Source organism: Eleutherodactylus coqui, chromosome 3 (assembly GCF_035609145.1).
Source record: "Eleutherodactylus coqui strain aEleCoq1 chromosome 3, aEleCoq1.hap1, whole genome shotgun sequence".
In the NCBI taxonomy this organism is placed as follows: domain Eukaryota; kingdom Metazoa; phylum Chordata; class Amphibia; order Anura; family Eleutherodactylidae; genus Eleutherodactylus; species Eleutherodactylus coqui.
The window spans coordinates 154,554,488-154,575,947 of record NC_089839.1 but is presented as its reverse complement, the minus strand read 5'-3'; the positions used below and the strand labels follow the sequence as shown (position 1 = coordinate 154,575,947).

The 21,460-nt window shown below is 48.9% G+C and overlaps 1 protein-coding gene across 3 annotated transcripts in view; it reads right to left on the bottom strand.

Annotated features, from left to right (window-relative positions):
• The window catches only part of SYNGR1 (synaptogyrin 1), a 29,060-nt gene extending 8,011 nt beyond the window's left edge, over window positions 1-21,049 (bottom strand). For all 3 annotated transcript variants that reach the window (XR_010791216.1, XM_066596390.1, XM_066596391.1), the window contains exons 1-2: window positions 20,689-21,049; window positions 1,527-1,764 (exon numbers count right to left, since the gene is read on the bottom strand). Coding sequence is in view for 2 of the 3 variants with exons in the window: in XM_066596390.1 (XP_066452487.1) it covers window positions 1,527-1,764; window positions 20,689-20,787 (337 nt within the window). In the remaining variant the exon portion in view is untranslated. The remainder of the gene's footprint in view (window positions 1-1,526; window positions 1,765-20,688) is intronic.
• Between the last annotated feature and the right edge of the window lie 411 nt (window positions 21,050-21,460).

The following is a 21,460-nucleotide window of genomic DNA, read 5'->3' as shown; positions in this document are numbered from 1 at the left end:
CAACGACTGAACGACAAATGGGAAGGGATGGGGGCTTCTTGTTTGTATAGCGCCAAGTTACTCCGCAGCGCTTTCAGGTAATTTATTAAAATTATGTCATTTTAAAAACGTTTTTTTTGTACAGCACACATATGAATGAAGGTTTGCACCTCAAAATGGATCCCCCTGTTTGTCCTGTGTTCAGAGACATACCCATTGGAGCCCTAATATTATGTCTATATGCACAACGGGGTGCAAACCAAAAGGAGCATTACACTTCAACTGTTTAACTTTTAGGTGATCGCCATTATCCATTGGATAACGCTGATCACATGACCGGGGTCATTGCTCCAGGCTGTCGGCTACTTATGGTAGCCAGGAGCAAGGAGATTTTAAATTTCCCTGACCCTCCCCAGCTTCTGCTGTGCTTGCCATTCTGTTGATGGGCGCATGCGCCGAAGCTAAGGAAAGGTCCGTGGATAATGATCCAGTCGGTGGACATCGCTGGGGGCCTTAAGGTAAGTAATTTTACCTCCCCTTACGGATCCTATCCGTGAGGGGGAGCTGAAACTAACTTCATGTTACTTTCCGTTTACTTTCATGCGATCGTGGATAACGGCGATCGCGTGACCAGTGGTCGCATATCACAGCCCCCCATGACAGCTCCAGGCTGTTGGCTACCTCTGGCAGCAGTCACTTCCACAGCCCCTGCAGCTTTAATCCCTAGGGCGAGCGTGTTTTCACAGCCCTGAGGAATAAAGTCCACAAAGCCAGGATGTAAAAACACTATGGGCCAGTCACTAAAGGGTTAAAGTGATATGCCATATTTCGAAAATTTAGCCTGATCATTAAGGCGCAAACCGTCTTGGTCACAAAAGGGTTAAGGAGTGACATGAATGGATTTCTGCAGTGGTTGTGAGAGGTGGAATGCATGTGGAAAAACCTGCGTCGGATTCCAGCGCGTGAATGTGCCCTAAGAATCATTTCCATTGTACTTGTTGTTTGGAGAAGGCTTGTGTAATGGACCAATGGAACGCTTAGCTCTTCAGTACCGACTGCAGGAAACCCACATAATTAGAGGGGTATTACCATCCCAGACTTTTATGGCATATCCACAGAATAGGTCATAGAAGTCTAATAATCCCACAATTATTTGGAATTAGGTCCCGTGTGCTACAATGTTTCTATAACTCCCATAGAAGTCAATGATAGCTATACAACCATGATAGCAACTATTGACTTCTATGGGAGTTACGGAAACAGTGTAGCTCAGCCAAGTTTGGCCATTTCTCTCCCCCTATGACAGGGAAACAGCATTCCCGACAGGATCAAGTGTGCATTACACACACGGCCTATTGACTTTAATGGGTGTATTGTAATAATTAGACATGCTGGAGCTTCCAGAGAGGGGCGCTATATGTGCTTGTGAAACTTAATGTAGCTATTAAGCTAAAATAGTTAGTGACATCCGATTCAGACAACATGGGGGCGATTTGAAGAACAATTAAAAAAAATTGGGCAATGTTACAAATGTAGAAGCAGCTTACCAGAAACAGCAATGTCCGATATTACGGTTTTTTTGCGGTCTTTGACACTGCTAATTTGTGGAAAGTGGACATCTACCGTCAGGTACAGAATGCAGGTGAGGAAGGCCAGCACCCCGACTGTCACACCGTAGCTGCAGGCACTATGGTTTTGGTTAAAAATGCAGTGCTCCTCTTCTTCACTTGGCTTATTGATGTATCCCTCATTAATTATACTCCCAAATACCACAATGGAAAAGACCTGCGAAGACCAGAAAGAACAATATGTAACAAACATTACAGGAAAATACTACAAATGATCGAGGCTAACCCTTACTCTGTTCATTCCCCTTCTGAGGTCATTCATCCAATGACCATCCGCATTCAATGCATGTGAATGGGGTTTTGTAACCTCATCCATCAGCACTGGGAAAACAAAACGGCCTGAATGGATTCGATAAGGGGGGGGGGGGGGGGGGGGACACACTGGGGATTCTGGTTCATGCGGATCACATAAGATCACCGCCTCCAGCAAATCTGCTGCGACTCCCACATCTATTGGAGTTGCGCTCTGGCGACTCGGTCATGGACCTTGCTACAAGCACGATGAGGACCTAGATGCCCTCTTTGTTTGCACGCCATTAGAGGACGCAACAGTTGGTGATGTATTAGGTCAGGTACACAGAAGCGTGTTTTTTGTGTTGTTTTTTTTTTGGTGGATCCGGTTTTACAAAAAAAATAAAAAAAATTGAAAAAAATGTAGAAAACGGAAAGCATTATTTCTGTTTAGCGGATCTATCAACTGGACTCAAAACAAACAAAAAAAGTTGTGTGTTACCACCTCATTGGTTTCTCTTCCATTTCTCAGTATTAGAACAGATCCGTTTTGTCTCCTCCCCTCTGCACATGCTCAGAAATGAAGCCCAATACAAAGAAAGAAATGAAAAATGGATGAAAACTGATTGCTTTCCGTTATTTTCCTTCTCCCACTAAAATGGATGTTTAATTTAAAAAAAAAAAGAAAAAAAAAAAAAAAAAAGACCCTTTTTTTTTTAAACTGGAAACAAAAAGTAGAGCAGTCTGCACTTTTGTCCCAGTGTGAAGACAGAAAATTGAGGAAACCATAGAAGCTGAAGGTCTTCAGTTTAACTGCAATCTTACGGACAAAACTAAAATTTTCTTCCCGATTTGCTGCTCCCATGACGGAACAGCTAGACGTAAAGCAAACACACTAGTGCGACGGTGGCTTTACACAAGTGTCCGGGGGACAGCAGGGACTAACCTGGGTTACGTAGGTACTAGTGTCCTCTGCGAGATTCCTTTCCGTGCCAGCACTACTACATCACAATACGGATTAAACCAAAACTTGTGTACTGGTTCATCCTGGCTCACCAAAAAGATGGACTGAAGGACGCCGATCTTCTCCGACTACACATTCTGATCTGTTGAAGAGAACACTTCAATCCTGAAATGTGGGGCTCATACCCCAACACCTACAACCTGTGTGACTAGACGACGATCATTCAGTCCTTCTTGGCCCGCCAGTGCCGACCGGCACACACCACTTTGGTTTAATATGCATCCTGTTTCTAGAACAACATGTCAAGTGGCATTGCACAAGTCATCTGTGGGGAGGACACCATTTTTTCTGTAAACATAGCCGGAGGGCTTGTTTTTGTGGTCCATGCTCCATTTTTTCAGTGCCAACATTTGAACTTTTATTAACTTTCTACAGGGAAAAATGGAAAATTGACCCTGGCACCTACGCAGCTAATGTGATCCTGGCTGTATATTAGTTATCTCCCACTATGTAAGCACCTTACACCAGGCATGGCTCCTGAACCCACATCATCACCGTGACATACATCTACCACATTGTGCTTGAACGGCCCACTTACTATGTCGGAAATTTAAGTCAAGGAGCAAAAAGGGGTTAAAAGGTGGGTGCATTGTAATCAGGGATGCACATGGTCAAAAATACCATTCTGGTAGGCTTAATGTAAACTGAGCAGAAGTAAAGGTTTTTGCCCCAAAACAGCACCACTCCTGACCATAGACTATATTGTAGCTTAGCTCCTTCCATGGACCACCCAGCGTAGTACAAGTCCACTGACGAGAACACATCACCAAATGTAACGGAGGAGTGCCATATAGCTACTATATGATGAAAATAGGTACGGGCTGCTGCCTAGGGCTCACACCAACACATCGGATATCTTCGTAGCCTTCTAGCTGTTCTCCAAGATGCTATTTTCAGTGTAACACGAGCTGCCCGTGACAGTCAGTACTGCTGGACATCCTGCACATCTCACCGGCCTTCTTTTCCCTCTTCCATGCACAGTTTTACAGGTTGGGCAGGTCATCCATTTGCAAATAAATCTGCAAACTTATTGACAAGCTACATAGGGACCCCCAAATCTTGATCAGTGCCATTCGCTGCTCTGGTTCTTACGCATTCCCAGCCAGAACAGAGGAGAGCAGGAGGTGCAGGAGTCACGTATGGAGCAGGTGCCACAGGAAGTAAACTCCACAAAGCACCTGAAAGAGGCACGTGCATCAGCAGCCAAGCCAACGGGAAGGAAGATCAGGGGCTTTAAGCTCTGTAACAGAAAAAATAAAAGGTCTGGAGAGCACACACTGAATGGCCACTTTATTAGATTCACCCACCCTTTCACAAAAGGAATTTTCCTTAATGGAAATTAGACCCCGACCCGGAGGAGTGCGGCATGAACCCAACCCAAAGGATTTTCCATGGATCAGCTTGAGTTTGAATCTGAGGATTGGAGGGGGGGGGGGGGGGGGGGAGGGGGGGGGGTCGTTGGTGCTAGACAGGCCATGGCTAGTATTGTATATAGGTAGAGAGCTGCCAGTCTAAACCATGCGGGCAAGGAGAGGCTGGCACGGCCTGTCCGTTGACTCAAAGCTCTGTTCCAGCTCCCTTTCGTATTAAAACTTCAAAGTATGTTCAAAAACGTGTTTATTCAGAAAGGCTCCAGAATAAAACATACAGTGATGCGCTATACACACCCAGATGCACCATGCTGATGGGAGGGCAGACTTTGGCGCAAACAGTATAACTCAACGAACCCTTACTGAAAGTTGGTCAGAACATATCAGCACCTCCATCTAATTTGTGGTAACTGCAAGAAGCTTCCTGTCCGCAGGGGCCAATATTCTTGCAGAAAGATGTCATCACCTCGTTGAATCTACGCCATGACAGCTGCTGCAGTTCTGAAGGCTAAACGCTCTACTAGATGGGTGTCTCTAATAAAGTGGCCATTCAGTGTGTGTCATCAGGAGATGCCTTGTTACATTACAGACGGCCAACCAGCTAGTATCAGATGTTGTGCCCGGCATAGAATGTCTCCATACAAGACCGTAAAATATTCATTCACTGGTCTCTACTTTAAGTACGGAATAGAAGATGTGCGCTGCCGCTCAGTTTTCTGTCTGGGATATTATATGGCGTTATTGGCTAATATTTAATACGAAATAGAGAATACACCAAGTAATAAGACATCGCGTTCTATCAGTTACCATTCCTAATTATCAGTCATGAATTAAAGTGCCATTCATGTGTTTAACGCCAGCTTGAGAATGCAGTCTGGCGAGGCTCCAAGCATCAAAGACATTCGCACAAGAACTCCTGAGTGTCACAAGGCGGCGGTCACATTGGCCATTTTAATTGAATTAGAGCAAACTGCATTAGTCTGGCATGTGACCTGCAGGAAATGATGTGTCGGCAGGAATACAGTATGGCCCTTGTGTACAGCAAGCACAGAGCCGCCCATTGTATCCCAATGCAAGCGGGAAATCTCACAAGATAGCATTTAGCGCAGTCCATCACTGAGGCCATTACAATACCTAGGTTCGCTTAAATACCTTTTGTATCTGCGGATTGAACAAGGAACTTTTTGGCAGGACATGGTAAAATATCACGGTGAGCTACAGGAGAGTCTGCTCCCCCGTGGAAGGTGATCCCCAGTACACAAAGAACTAACCATGGGGCTGCTATCGGCTCCAAGTGACATACAAGGGGTGGACAAAAATATAGAAACACCGTACGAAATGCCTTAAATTACATGGGATTATAAATCATATTTCATTAAGACTTGTAGAGACTGATTTTAAGTGGAGGTAATATGACACAGATGCTGCCAGGTAGAAGTGAACATCTGCCCGAGCAACAAGGTTCCATTGGTCAGGGGTTTAAAATCACTCAGCTGCTGTTACCAGCTGGCTCCCAAAACCACCCAGAGCAGAGCAAGAGGTGAGGTAAACACAAATTTGGTGATAAATCTCTCAGCCAAGCAGGGGTCACAAAGGGTAGCTCAATGATTAAAATCCCATGCATTTCATACGGCGTTTCCATATTTTTGTCCACCCCCTGTAAATCAGCCTTTTTCTATTAGGAAATACAAAAAAAATAGAATGAATGGCATAGAGCAGGGTCAACTGCTGGGTACCCCCTACATAACCTGGAGCAGAGCCAATCTATAAAGCCCCATTTACATGCAACAATTACCGCTCAAAGTCTTTTGAGTGATGTAAACACTACCATCGTTTCTGTTTTGTCCAAACAATGATTTTTAATAGCGTTAAAAATCCATTGTTCGGACGCAGAGCTGATAGCAGGGACCACACGCAGTGATTCTTCAGGAGAGCGCTGATAACATTGTGCTGCAGTCCCACAGCAGAACAAAAGGGGCTGTATGCAGATAACAGACCACCTGCTGTTCTTTGCATACAGCTCAGGGAGGCTTATTTATATGCAACTGAAGGTAATAAGTTGCTAATGGGCATTAGTGCCTATTAGCAGCTTATGCAAAATGATCGCTCAACCTGTCATTCTCTCTATCTTTTGATAGAATTTTGAGCGATCATCTTTGCGTGTAAATGGGGCTTAAGAGGGGCTGTTATGTTGGAGGACAGCTATTGTTCTGAACGGCCACAGCTTCCCCTCACAACAATCACCGTTTGTCAGGGATGCCCAGAGCACACCGGGGGTGATCAGCTATTCGTTACCGATACTGCATTCTTAAAGGTCTTGATTGGTTGTGATTATTCAGCTTTTTGAGGCCCATTATGAGATCTCCTCTTAGAAGTCATCTTCTTCCTCAGAGACTTCACCCAACAGGTTTTAAAAGGCGTCACTTATAGCTTTCACCAAATATCAAACTGGCATCTTAAAAACATCAATCGTTTTTCCTTCCGGGAAGTTAGGAGGACCATTGCACTATGCACAACTATCATTGGGAAAGCCTAGGGCGTGCCCCTGTGAGCGGTTCATCTATGGCATCCGGGTATGTAGCGGCACATGTAAGACACTTCTCCAGGTAGGGGCCACATGATCTGGTGGCCAGGAGATCTCTCCCATTGACAAGAAGCCATGTCTCCCACTAAAATCTGCAAGCTAATGTAAGATAGCAATGAAGAGGTCTCAGTCGCCCCTTAAGGGTGTCATCACATGGACCTCATGTTGGCTGCAGCGCAAAATCTGCAGCTAAGCCACAAGTTCCACTGATCTCATCCTTTGCTCTGAAAAGGTGAAATATGCGCTCAAAACCGCAGCAATTGACATGTTGACACCCGCAGCTTTTCCGCACCACGATGAGCAGAATATGCATGTTGCAGGTTTTCCACGTGGAAACTTCCTAACATATGCCCCCCATGTGAACATACACAACAGCTTTCTCTCAGAAACAGCACCACCCCTGTCCACACAGGTTATGGGTGGTATTGCACCCAGCCCCATTCACTTCAATGGAGCCAAATTACACCACCCACAGTCGGATGTAATGTTTTTTCAAAGGCAGCCGCCCTATTTTTGCAATCCTGGACAATACGTTGGCACTTTTTTGCCATTAAACTGCGCCGAGACGGGAAGGTTGGGCGCTCCCGGCCTGGAGAAGAGAGCGATGCGGAGATAAAAGGACATCTCTGTGCTGAAGAGGAGTAGATGAAGAATCCCGTGATTTCTGCGTAAATATAAAGTACATGATATGAGAACTCTCACAATCATTCACTTCATGCCTGAATATAGTGAGAATGTGAGGAAAGCCAAAACCAGCTCGTGTCCATTGGGGGCCGCGGACCCGGTCCCGTATAATCATCCTGAGGCCCCGGGGCTGTGCTACAAGTGTGGTCAGGGGGAGACTGCTGTGTAAGCCCAAGGACGGCTGAGAAAGACACGGCGCTGCCAGCAGACTAGCGAGAGGGACAGATGGACGCGGCGATCCTCTGCTATGCTAATCCATCTTCTCATCACCCTTTTGTCTTAATCTCCATCCTGTTCTTCATCCGACGTCTCTTAGTTTCTCGCTGCCAGTTCTGGCAAGGTTTCTGCATTACAAGATCAGGAGTAAAACACGGACATCTGCAAGTACCTGGGAACAGGACAGCACCACTAGGACTGCAAACACTACTTCTGTTCTCCCAATGACCGTTGTGTGAGCAGATGGGTGATCATTTAGGCCTAAAATATCCAGTAAGTTATTAACACAACAGAGGGTCCACCACAGAACCTAGTATTAGGTTTTTAGAATATAGATTTATTCATTCTACTGCGGGCTGTTATCAAAGCAACTCTGCCCACAGCAGCCAATCACAGCGCAGCAGTAAGGGAAATAAAAGCTACGCTGTGATTGGTTGCTACGGGCAACAAAGATTTCGATAGACTTCATAGAAGAGAGTGCGGTGCCCGCTACTAATCCACCCTGTATTAAGAATAACTGTCCTGAGCACGGATATATACTTATTACATATCGCAGCCGCCATCCTAGGATGGGCCTCCCACTAGTAGTCCTGGAGAAAGGCAAGTGGTCACAAGCTCATTCAGTAGTAGGTCTGCTCTTCAGAAGTGGCCACAAGGCTGCAAAATCCTTTTACCACCAGCGATTCCGTTTTATGGCCATCAGCCCGTACGCAGGTCAGGATCGCGGAGGTCTGTATTCCGCTGATCAATCACCACTTCTCAAATTTCTTCTATAAATATAAAAATAGTTCCAAATGGGGCGACATAAACACAAATAATTTTTTTTTTGTCACCCTGACGTCCCCAGAACATGGACACTTGGATGTTACGTTCTTGTCAATGGGGAAAAGGTGTGGAGCTTATTTCATAGAGGCACAAAAAGATCGGACATGTCTGAGCCCAATCAGTTATGGCGTACGGTTGGGAGGGCTGCTAGCGGGACTGTAGGAGGATCACAAGTCACCCCCATGCGGCAGTCTGCCACCACACATTGGGGTACGTTCACAAGTGGCAGAAACGCCGCAGATTTCCTGCAGAGGTATAATGCGCACCATCTGTATCTGCAGCCCTCCTCCTCAGCTCACAATTCTTCGTGCCGTTAGTGCACACATTCACATGGCGGCCTCTCATGAGCGCAGCGCCGATGGGCAGGTGATGAGGATGTGGCTACAAAACGTCACCATTTACAACAGCCGTTTTTTTAATTGTTTAGCATGTTCTACCAACAAGGTCGCTTTCACACAAGTCTTTTTTGTGGCGTATTATGCGCACACAAAATACGCAGCGCTAACCTCCCTTTAATTCAATGGGGCTTCATTTTTTTGCGCAGTGTATTTAATATGCGAAAAATCGCACGCTGCATGTTCTATTTTTTAAGAGTTGTAGCGTATATTTCACGCACTACATTAAAATGAACGGGTTGTGTAAAAAACACACACACAGTTAATATGCAATCGTAACACTGGAGTTTTTACGCAGGCTACAATGCCACCGGGAGGGAAAAGAGAAGGTGACATCATCAGCTCGCCTGCGTTGCTTTTTCGTGCAAAATCCGCATTAAAGATGCAGGCAAATGTGCACAAAGACGCTGTAAAATGCCCCGCACGCAGGAAAACATGGCGTAAAAAACACTGCGTTTTTACAAATGCTTATTAGAGATGAGCGAGCGTACTCGGCTACGCCCCTTTTTCACCCAAACGCCGCGATTTTCGAGTACTTCTGTACTCGGGCGAAAAGAGTCGGGGGCGCCGTGGGTGAGTGGGGGGTGGAAGGGGAGAGGGAGAGAGAGGGCTCCCCCCTGTTCCCCGCTACTACCCCCCGCTCCGCCACGCCTCCCCCCGATCCCCAGCGCCCCCCGAATCTTTTCACCCGAGTACGGAAGTACTCGAAAATCGCGGTGCTCAATCGAGTAATTAGTCGAAACGAGTAGGTTCGCTCATCTCTAATGCTTATGCGAGAGTGGCCCAAGTATGAAGGAAGCCGTAGTGATTAGGGGTCTCAGGCGGCCTCGCAGGGCTTATTAGGTGGTTTTCTCAGTAAGCTATTCATAGGACATTAGATTACGGAAATGCTACTTTTTTTCTTTACGATTTTTCATTTTCCCTAAAGCCTCATGCCCACAGGCAGGCTGGATGCCGTGCAGGGAACCCCGCAGAGGAATACCACCCTGCCCGCGGCCGAGGACAATATTTTACCTGTTCAAGTCTGTGCAGGTCTTCTTTCTTCTGTATGGTGGATGTGTTCTGGCGCCGGCGCACATGCACAGTAGGCGTTTTTCATTTTCAACCTCCTGCGGATCCGCAGCACCTCTGCAGTGTCATCTGTAGGTGTGCTGCAAATCAGATGGCTTCCATTGACTTCAATGGAAGCTGTGAGTGCAGGATCCACAGAAATATGAAGCATGCTGCGATTTGTTTTCCGTACCTACGGGTGGCTTGCTGTGCCACTGTCCTGTACGGGTTCCGCAAATCAAACCCGCCCATGGACACGAGGTCTAAATCGGCTTGCAGCAACATTTGCAGCCGGATCGCTTTGTATCTGCTGCATTATGTAAATGGCCACTAGAATGGACATTGCAATCAGGAATGGAGCGAGCCTCATGCGGCGTCCATTTGTTAAAGAAGTGCAGCGAGTACTGCTAATGCGTTCCCCCAGAACGATGAAGAACCTTCTTATGAGGTTTATTAATTGCCAGTCCGTTATTTGCTATAAATGACTGAAGCACCTGACCAAGTAGTGAGAAGACGACACTGTCACGAGCCACACGTACGCAGCAAGATAGAAATGTGGGGACAATGCATTCATGACTGTCGGAAGAAGATGCGCTGCTTTTACGTGACTGCCGCGTACATGGCTGTAACCCAGGGCCGAGTCATTGGCATGACTGGGAGTAAATTGGTAAGGAAGCACGCCTGGCACTAATCTGACAATTATCACACCACAAGTGAAGTTCTGTACAGCCTTACCAAGTGCTGAAGGTCATTGCAGAATGTATATCTAAGGGATTATTCACACGGGCAATTTTGCACGCATTTTCACATGCGCAAAAATCACTAGCACAAACCGCTCACAATAGCACCCATTGGTTTCAATGGGTTCCCTCACATTCAGCATTAGTGTGGCCACATTTTCATTGGGCGAAAAAATACGTGACATCCTCTATGTTTGTGCGCATTTTTACAGCCAAGCCATCAAAGGAGTCTATGGGGGTGTGAAAATCCCATCCGCATGAAACTGTGCACACAACTGCAGGTCTCATTGATAACACCGGGGACGAATTAAACTGCTGAGCCGTTTCAAAATCAGCGCGGGCAAGTTGTGCGCTGATGTGAATGGGCCTTGCCGTGTAAAAGAAAATACAGTAAGCAGCGAAGACGTGCTTGCGAAAACACCAGATGGCGCTCCATTCTCAGCACAATCACGTCATCCTGAGAACGACATCATTCAAAAAAATTGTTCAAACGAGCAAAAGTGAATGATAATTGTTCAGTCTAGACATCGTTCGGTTTAACCAGCGCTCATTCAGTCCCTTTCAGTCACTTATACAGAGAATGTGAAAAACTAAACAATTTTTCATTTGAATGAGCGGCACGAGAGCGAACGAGCCAACGACGTGCCTGCCGCATGAGCCGGCGGCACGAGAGCGAACGAGCCAACGACGTGCCTGCCGCATGAGCCGGCGGCACGAGAGCGAACGAGCCAACGACGTGCCTGCCGCATGAGCCGGCGGCACGAGAGCGAACGAGCCAACGACGTGCCTGCCGCATGAGCCGGCGGCACGAGAGCGAACGAGCCAACGACGTGCCTGCCGCATGAGCCGGCGGCACGAGAGCGAACGAGCCAACGACGTGCCTGCCGCATGAGCCGGCGGCACCAGAGCGAACGAGCCACCGACGTGCCTGCCGCATGAGCCGGCGGCACCAGAGCGAACGAGCCACCGGCGTGCCTGCCGCATGAGCCGGCGGCACGAGAGCGAACGAGCCACCGACGTGCCTGCCGCATGAGCCGGCGGCACGAGAGCGAACGAGCCACCGACGTGCCTGCCGCATGAGCCGGCGGCACGAGAGCGAACGAGCCACCGACGTGCCTGCCGCATGAGCCGGCGGCACGAGAGCGAACGAGCCACCGACGTGCCTGCCGCATGAGCCGGCGGCACGAGAGCGAACGAGCCAACGACGTGCCTGCCACATGAGCCGGCGGCACGAGAGCGAACGAGCCAACGACGTGCCTGCCGCATGAGCCGGCGGCACGAGAGCGAACGAGCCAACGACGTGCCTGCCGCATGAGCCGGCGGCACGAGAGCGAACGAGCCAACGACGTGCCTGCCGCATGAGCCGGCGGCACCAGAGCGAACGAGCCACCGACGTGCCTGCCGCATGAGCCGGCGGCACCAGAGCGAACGAGCCACCGGCGTGCCTGCCGCATGAGCCGGCGGCACGAGAGCGAACGAGCCACCGACGTGCCTGCCGCATGAGCCGGCGGCACGAGAGCGAACGAGCCACCGACGTGCCTGCCGCATGAGCCGGCGGCACGAGAGCGAACGAGCCACCGACGTGCCTGCCGCATGAGCCGGCGGCACGAGAGCGAACGAGCCACCGACGTGCCTGCCGCATGAGCCGGCGGCACGAGAGCGAACGAGCCACCGACGTGCCTGCCGCATGAGCCGGCGGCACGAGAGCGAACGAGCCACCGACGTGCCTGCCGCATGAGCCGGCGGCACGAGAGCGAACGAGCCACCGACGTGCCTGCCGCATGAGCCGGCGGCACGAGAGCGAACGAGCCACCGACGTGCCTGCCGCATGAGCCGGCGGCACAAGAGCGAACGAGCCACCGACGTGCCTGCCGCATGAGCCGGCGGCACGAGAGCGAACGAGCCACCGACGTGCCTGCCGCATGAGCCGGCGGCACGAGAGCGAACGAGCCACCGACGTGCCTGCCGCATGAGCCGGCGGCACGAGAGCGAACGAGCCACCGACGTGCCTGCCGCATGAGCCGGCGGCACGAGAGCGAACGAGCCACCGACGTGCCTGCCGCATGAGCCGGCGGCACGAGAGCGAACGAGCCACCGACGTGCCTGCCGCAAGAATCGGGGGCACGAGAGCGAACGGGCCAACGACGTGCCTGCCGCATGAGCCGGCGGCACGAGAGCGAACGGGCCAACGACGTGCCTGCCGCATGAGCCGGCGGCACGAGAGCGAACGGGCCAACGACGTGCCTGCCGCATGAGCCGGCGGCACGAGAGCGAACGGGCCAACGACGTGCCTGCCGCAAGAATCGGGGGCACGAGAGCGAACGATTACATCATTTAATCATTCAAAAGAGAAGTTGGCTCGTCCAGAAGGGCCATTACTGTATAGTTCTTCATTCATCTCAATTAAGTTTCTAATGGTCACAACACTTGACCGCCAAGCGTTACTGCGGCCGGGTGGACGACTGTCTGCTGATTGCTGGACGGCTGCACTCACAAGGAAAGGTTTTTTCTCCAATTAATCCAATAAATACAAGATTTTCATGATGTGCCGGCCGGACTCCCTTTCTTTCTAAAGGGTATTTCAATCCAATTTTCTACTCCATTAGCAGTTTACTACTTTTTTTCCCTGCTGCGTTTCAATGCGGTGGAAATTCGTAGTAAAATATATTTTCTGATTGCAGTTTTTATTTCTATTTTCCATACACGATTACAGGGGCGGCCATCTTGCCCGAGCACAGTCTTTGGAGTTATGCTTAACAGCAGCTGCATGGACCACAGAAGCATGAAGGGAACTTACGGATTTCTACGAGAGACTGTTCTGGGGATGCCTTGTGAAATGTGCATGGAAGAGGAGGAGGTGAGCTGTGACCAACATCTATGATAAATGGTGGATACTTTTCAGTATAATCCTATCTGTGATCACTAAGGAACAGGAATTGCCAGCTTATTATTATGGTTCGATTCACACTTCTGTTATATTCAGTTTCACTGCTCCAAGAATGAGACAAACATGGAATTATACTATGGATTCACAAGAGGAAATCATCCATGTAAATACGGAGTTCAACTGCTTTTGGTCAACAGCTATGCCTTCCAACTGTCCCATGCAAATGAACACAGCCAAGAGTGTGTAATGAAATCCGTCAGGTTTGCAGGGGCCCTCGCTGGTGTGTACGGGGCTTCTACAAGCCTATTTCATATGTTACATATAGAGATTAACACCCAATGATGTACAGGGGCTTAATATACACCATACAAACATCCGTAACGCTCAAGAGAGGTTTTGTGTGCTCGAGCACGTCAGGCACTTAGTCTTTTTAAAAAGGGGTATTTGGGGATTTTTTATTTCACTCCTGTGACTGAAGGAAGCATTCCCAATAATAGTTTAGCAAGAAAAAGCTATTTTTTTCCATTTTCCACAGTTTGTTCCTCAAGGTGACCTTCACTTTTAAGGGATTGTCTCAAAGATTTCTTCTAGGTTTTACCGCAGCGCTGCCAATAAATATGGCCGTAACCTGGGAGCACGCTGTAACACAAAGGGCACAATACCTTAAGTCCACGCTGGACCATTTCTTGCATTCTATTCTACTTTCTTGGGGATTTTTTTTTTTTGGGGGGGGGGGGGGGGGGGGGAACCTGCCATCAAAAACTTGCATAAGTTATAACCTGTGTGACTGTAGCTGGTAGCACTGGAGAGGTTCCTTATGAGCCAATCAGATTCTAGGACTCATCTCTTCGAAGTCTCGGGGAGATCTTGTTTCAATGCACAACAGCTCATATACATGACAGTGGTCACCAAGGGGCAACAGGGGTAAATCACAGGTTCAAATCCCCATTAAGGTCAGATTCAAACCTAGAACTCCAGCGCCAGGCCAACACACTCGTTCTTACTGCTCAATGCAAATAGACAATATTTTGGCGATTTGTGCTTAAAGTTAGATTTGGATGATCCGATCTGATTTAGCCCGGCCAAACATGACAAGCAACACTACCCATGATATCACTTGGGCACAACTACTGTAGACCATTGATGGACTATGCACTGTCTGCTGAGGTGTCTATAGGGTACAGCTAGAGGATGGGGAGGCTTGTGGGCAATTCACCTGCTGCTCCGAGATTGGCACAAGGGATTGTATAGAGGTTGTGTAGTGAAATAGTTTATTTATTTGAAGGTGACAAAAGACGACAGAGGCCCAAGTTTATGCCATTTTTTTTTCGGGGGTGGGGGAAGGGGTTTAAGGATGAGACTACACGCACTGTTGGTGCCTTAAGGGCGCAATAAAGACTTAAAGGAGATGTCTCGAGGCAGGAGTGAATTTTTTTTTCTGCCCAGTCCCCCTAATTAAGCAAACATTACTAAGCCCCCCTGTAAATGACTTTTCTAGCTGGTTTGTACTTACCGTTCCAGCAACTTATAAAAATTTTCCCAAGATGGCCGCCGGCTCTTTTCCCTTCGCTTGCTGCAGCCCGACGTGCGCGCTCCCGAGACGCTACCAGCTGTGTCTCCCTGACAACCAGACGCCCCGCAGCCGCCGACCGGACCCATGGAGTGAACACGGCCAACCAGTCACCCACCGCCAGGCAGCAGGTAACCGGCGCAGCCCCCCCCCCCCCCCCCCGGGCACAGCGGCAGCCCCCCCATTGCAGCGAGCCCCCCCCATCGCAGCGACAGCCCCCCCCGGCACAGCGGCAGCCCCCCCATCGCAGCGACAGCCCCCCCCGGCACAGCGGCAGCCCCCCCCCCCCCCCCGGCGCATCACTTACCAGGACGGCGGGACAGCTGGACGGCGGGACAGCTGGGCGGCTTCTCCGGACAGCTCGGCAGCTCTGCACCTTCCTCTAACAGAGGATGGTACAGAATGGCCGCTCCAGCGCGCTCCCGAGCAGTGACAGCTCGTCTGCGCATGCGCAGAAGAGCTGTAGTGGGGAGCACACTGAAGCGGCTCGTGCTGAAAGGAGAAGACCGGACTGCGCAAGCTGCCAGCGAGTTTAGACGGAACCATGGAGACGAGGACGCTAGCAACGGAGCAGGTAAGTGAATAACTTCTGTATGGCTCATATTTAATGCACGATGTATATTACAAAGTGCATTAATATGGCCATACAGAAGTGTATAACCCCACTTGATTTCGCGAGACAACCCCTTTAATGCTGGGGCTAAACACTGACTTCTGGAACATTATCACTCTAATTTCCAATGTCACATCAGCTTCATAGTAAAATAGTATGTAAGGCCGTAAAAGAAAGAAAAAAAAAAAAAAAAAAAAAGAAAAAAAGACATATGTCCCTCCAGTTCAGCCTATTACCCCCCAATGTTGATCCAGAGGAAGGCAAAAACAAAACTAAAAAAAAACAAAAAAAACCCATGAGGTAGAAGCCAATTTTCCTCATTTAGGCCCCCTGTCCACAGGCGTTGCGGTATCCCGTGGTGAATCTCTGTCGCGGGAGCCGCCCCCAAATCTCCGCCGGTCAGCCCTATCTGATAGATAGGCTGACCACGGAAAAAAAGGGCAATTTGCAGCATGCTGCGAATTACCCGCCGCGAGCAGAGAATTACAATGATTCTCCGCTCATGGACAGTGTGCCGCAGCTTTCCATAGCAGGGCTATGGAAAGCTTCAGAGGGCGCAATTCGCCGGCAGTTCACGCCCGTGGACAGGCACCCTTAAGGTGGGAGAAAATACAAAACAAAACAAAAAATTCCTTCCTGATTCCAATCTGGCAATTGGAGTAATTCCTGAATCAGCAGCCATTCTGAGTATCAGTTCAGTGATATAATATGTAATATTGTATCGCTCAAGTAAGGCGTCCAGGCCCATCTTGTACTCTTATTCAATTTACCATCACCACTTCCTCTAGCAGAGAGTTCCACAGTCTCACTGCTCTTACAGTAAAGAATCCCTTTCTAGCTTCATTCCTAGCTGCTATGCAATTCAATTCTCTCCTACTGCTACAGTCACATGTAAATATCCTGAATACCCAACATGTTCTTCTATACTGAGACCGTCTCTGACAGGCATTCACGGAGCTTTTATGGAGGAACTTCGTCCTATAGTCACAGGCACTGGTGGGTCTACATGGCACCACATGCATTACATCTGGGGAGAGCAGTCCTATAATAGGACATGAGATGGAGCGGTATTCATTTGGAATCCATCAGAAATAGCCTCCGCAGTCTTTGTGCAGTGCGTAACAAGAGGCGTATGTAGGTACAGTAGAGCCACACATCTACAAAAGTGCTACTTTAATGTGCATGATCTCTTTATCGGATCAACCTCATCTCAGTTCACAGAACTGCCTGTTCCTTCATTAGTTCTAAATACTCACATGAAGGGGCAGATTTACTGTCTATGGTTACTGCAGACTAGACAGTCGTAAAATGCACCAATGACTGCTGAATGATAGATCTGGAACAGCCTTAGGGTGCCTACACACTACCGTTACGCTGCCAATTTCGCAGTGAAAACATTTTTTTCTCTAGGTGTCTATGGCACTTGTTAATGTTAAAATCGCAACGCTGCAAAAAAAAAAAATAAATAAAAAAATTAAAAAAAAAAAAAAAAATCACAATTTACAGCGAAATCCCGATTTTGCCGCATCGAAATTTTAACATTAACAAGTCGCATAGACACCTAGAGAAAAAAAAAACGCTGCGAATTTTGCTGTGAAAAAGAACTGTAGTGGGTAGTCACCCTTAGGGCTCCTTCCCACGGACGGATTTCCGCCGCGTTGCCCGCAGCTATTCGGTTCTATTGAACCTAATAACTCAATGATAACGGTGCAGAATTCCATCGCGGAATTCCGCACAGTGAAATCACCCGACCTCACCCGCGGGGCATGCTCTATTTGCCGCGCATACAGTCAATGGAAGCCATCCGTCACGCTATCTTCCACTGTAGCACAGCGGAAGATAGCGTGAAACCGCTTCCCCGCCACCGCCAGCCGCATCATATGACGCGGCCGGCACGTCGAGCGCTCTATTGTGCATACGCGCCGAAGCGTCATGCGGGACGGAAGACGCCAGATCCAGAGGTAAGTATTGGGGGTCTCTGGGGGGGGCGCCGTGACGGGCGTGGGAAGCCGGCCTTAGTCTGTCTAGTGCACGTTTATACCACCTATTACGGGGCATTCACATGATATTTAAGCATGTTTGTTTTTATACTGTAAAGAAAAAAAACGTATACCTCACAAAAGTGTAAAAACAAATGGAAACACACCTCATTTGCAGAATAGGTTCTCACTTAAATACGTATATGATTAAAAAAATACATTTTGCATTTTAAAAAAAGGGGGAGGGGCTATAGTGTAAGCCCCATTTACACGCAACGATTAGTGCTGCAAACTTGTTCAAACGATGGCTTTGAGTGATAATCGTTGTGTGTAAACACTTCAGTCTTCCACTCTTTATTTTTAGGTGAGCATAAAATCCATCACTCAGAGAGATAGCAGGGACTGATTACATTGTATTCAGCTGACAGCCCTTGTGAAGACAATTCAGCTAAGTGCCAAGTACAGACCACAGGCTGGGATTTGCAAACAGTTGCTGAAGGCTCATTTACATGCAAATGAAGGTGATCAAGTGCTAATATACATTAGTGCCCATAAGTACTTTATGCAAATTGATCACTAGAACTCTCAATCTTTCACTCTTCTCTCTTTGAAAGATTGTCTTTGCATGTAAATGAGCCTTTAGACCTATTTACTTCAGTGCAGCTGAGCTACAATACCAGACACATCCCAAGGACAAGTGGGGCACTCTTTCTAGAATTGAGCAGCAATGTTTTTTCTAATCCTGGACAATCCCTTAGTCTAAGTTCCCCTTTCTGGGATCCAGAACTGGTTTTTGCAAGTACCGCCATGTATCTGAGCCCTGTGTTTGGGCATATACCTTGTCCCCGTCTCAAGTCTTCACTAAACATGATGAATTTGAGGTCCCCATAGCAATCTATAACCTGACTATTCAGTCTCAGCATCAAAATAATACATTTAGGCTACATTTACACGAGTGGAAATCTTGTGTGAGTTTTGTACGTTGCGAGACGTGCGAATATAAACCCCATTCTTTTGAATGGAGTCATACATGAGTGATGCTTTTTCTCACAACGATGCTAAAATCGTTACTTGTCCTATTTTTCGGGTTCCTCGGAACACGTTTCTGATAGGACAAACGCTTTGCATGCTGTGTGATTGAAAACAATGGGAAACACTTGCTAATCCTCCAACAAGCGTGAAACAAGCGCCGGGGGGTGGGGGGCGTCGGAACCTCAGAGAAGTGATGGGAAGAGTTTCCGCATGAAGAGTATATGGGGGTCTGACTTATCACCCTCCCCAATGAGCTGTTGGAGAGGCCATGGTGCTCGGTCAGGGGCTGTAGCCTCCTCAGTCGGGGCGACCCGTTCGTATGGTCGTACTATTAGTAGTGAACCAGGAAGAAGGCCGTACACGATGACTGGACACCACACATTAGTAGCCGATACACCACACATCCTGTAGGCGTATACCGGCTGCCAACCGCTGGAGGTACCATGGGTGTACACGCTCCTGTCACCAAGTGTCATGGCGGCTGACAGCTTACAGCGGTTATTACAGGTTTACCACTCTTCAGGTATAGACGGCAGCGTACTTAGATGTCAGGTGTATATATATGGTGTATGTGCAGCCATGCTGTCAGCCACAGTTATATATCCCACCCACATTAGTCATTATGTCTTCAGCTTCTGGGCCGGCACCGCACCCTTATAAATGCTGTGTGGAAAAAAAATCTCTGTTGTCCATAGCAGCCAATCACAGCGCAGCTTTCATTTTACCTCCACAGCATGAGAAATGAAAGCTGCGCTGTGATTGGCTGCTATGGGCAGCAGGAGACATACAGCTTTGCTTAGAGCGTGTGGCGGTATTCTCGGGTTTCGGTTGCCCACTTCTAAACATAACCGCAAAGGAAACCGCGACAGATTCCCTACAGGGTACGACGGAGGCCAAAGGGCGAGCTCTAGCCATTACTTCTAGCACTACAACACATGGCTGCGTGCGTATGGCGGTGCGTTAATAACGCTGTTCCAAAATGCTTAAAAAAAGGGCAGTTTTTGTTTTGCGAACGCCTGTGTGAGAGCGGCCGTATACTTTACGTTTTTTTGAGGAAAGTGTCCATTAGGCCGCTCTCACACAGGCGTTCGTAAAAACATTTTTTTTACTGCAGCATGTTACAGTGTTTTGTGTAGTAACACGCACACCGATGACGTCACCAGCCCCCCTTCCGGTGGCGCAGCGATCAGCGTTTTGCATGACACTTTAACGCACGCCATTCATGTCAAAGAGCGATGCAGGGCGTCAAAAATGCACAGCGACACCTGAAAATAGAGCCTACAGCATTCGTTTTAGCGCGTGTTATAAACGCTCGTCTGAGAAGCCCCACTGAAATAAACGGAGGCGATACAATTGACATGCCGCGGTTTTGAATTCTGCGCCGCATGTCGGTTTCAGCACAGCTTGGCCGCAGCGGATCGGCCGCAGCGTGTGGATGAGGTTTTTGCAAGGGTCGTCCACTTTGCTGCTTTATCCCAGGATTAAAATTGCAGACGGAATTTCCGTGCAGAAAGTCTGCACGGAAATTCCGCCCCGTGTGAACTGATTCCGTGTGAACGCAGCCCGCGACCAACTGTAGAAGTCCCATTTTCGCTCATTTCACGCAGGGGGAAAAAAAAACAACTCAAACATCGCCGGCTCGTTCACTAATCGCTCGGTTTAAACAGCGCTCGTTTAGTCACAGCGAATGTGAACGACTTCTCGCGAATGCGACAATGATGTATAAACAGGCGCACAAGCGAAGGGTTAAACTTTAACATCATTCATTGAAATGATAACCCCCGCGCCGTACGGAACCTCTGCCGTCCCCGCGACCTTCCCACCTGCAGCACTACAGGCAGCGGCGCCCCCAGAAGTCTACGAACCCCACAGATGACTTACCCAGGACACCATCCGTAGCACCGTGTGCGGCTGTCTGATGAAGGTCTGCGGGTCGAAGGCTCCTCCAGCCTTCCCAGCTCCGTAGGCGCCTCCCTCCATGATGAGACGGTGTGTGCCGGGCAGCGGGGAGCTCTGTGTCCTTGCAGCGGCTGTCACTGATCAGATAATGGCTACACTGCTCAAGGGCATCGGCGGGCTGCCTGCAGCTGAGCGGCTCACCATCAGCGGAGGCTCCCCGGGAACACAGCGGCGGAGCTAGACGCAATCACGGCTGTTTGCGGGCAGAGAGGGACGGAGGATGGAGGCAGCTGATGAGATAACGCAGCCAAACCCTCCACCAGAGCCAGTGCGACAGCTACAGGCTACTGCTGGCTCTGTAGCAGCGTCTCGCGCATGCGCACTGCGCGCTCCATCACCGCTGCCTCCTCTCTACTGGAGACATGTGATCCCTCCAACTGCCATCTTGGATTCGGACGGCTACTTATCTCCATGGCAACGGCAAGAGGGGATAGTGTAGGGATGACGGCCTGGCAAATGGTGACCGTCCGCAGGAGGGAAGGAAATTGTTAGCTAATAGACATAATGTCGGCGTGTCAATTACCTTAAAGAGATGGAGCAAGGAAATGGCCAACTGTACCAATTCCTTCAGATCAAGATTGCCAACACCACAGTGTGACAAGGCCATTCACATTGTGTACTGTCTTTTATAGTATGTCCGTATTTTTTGCTGACATAATACGGATAGGAGACGACGCCATTGATGTGCATCGGG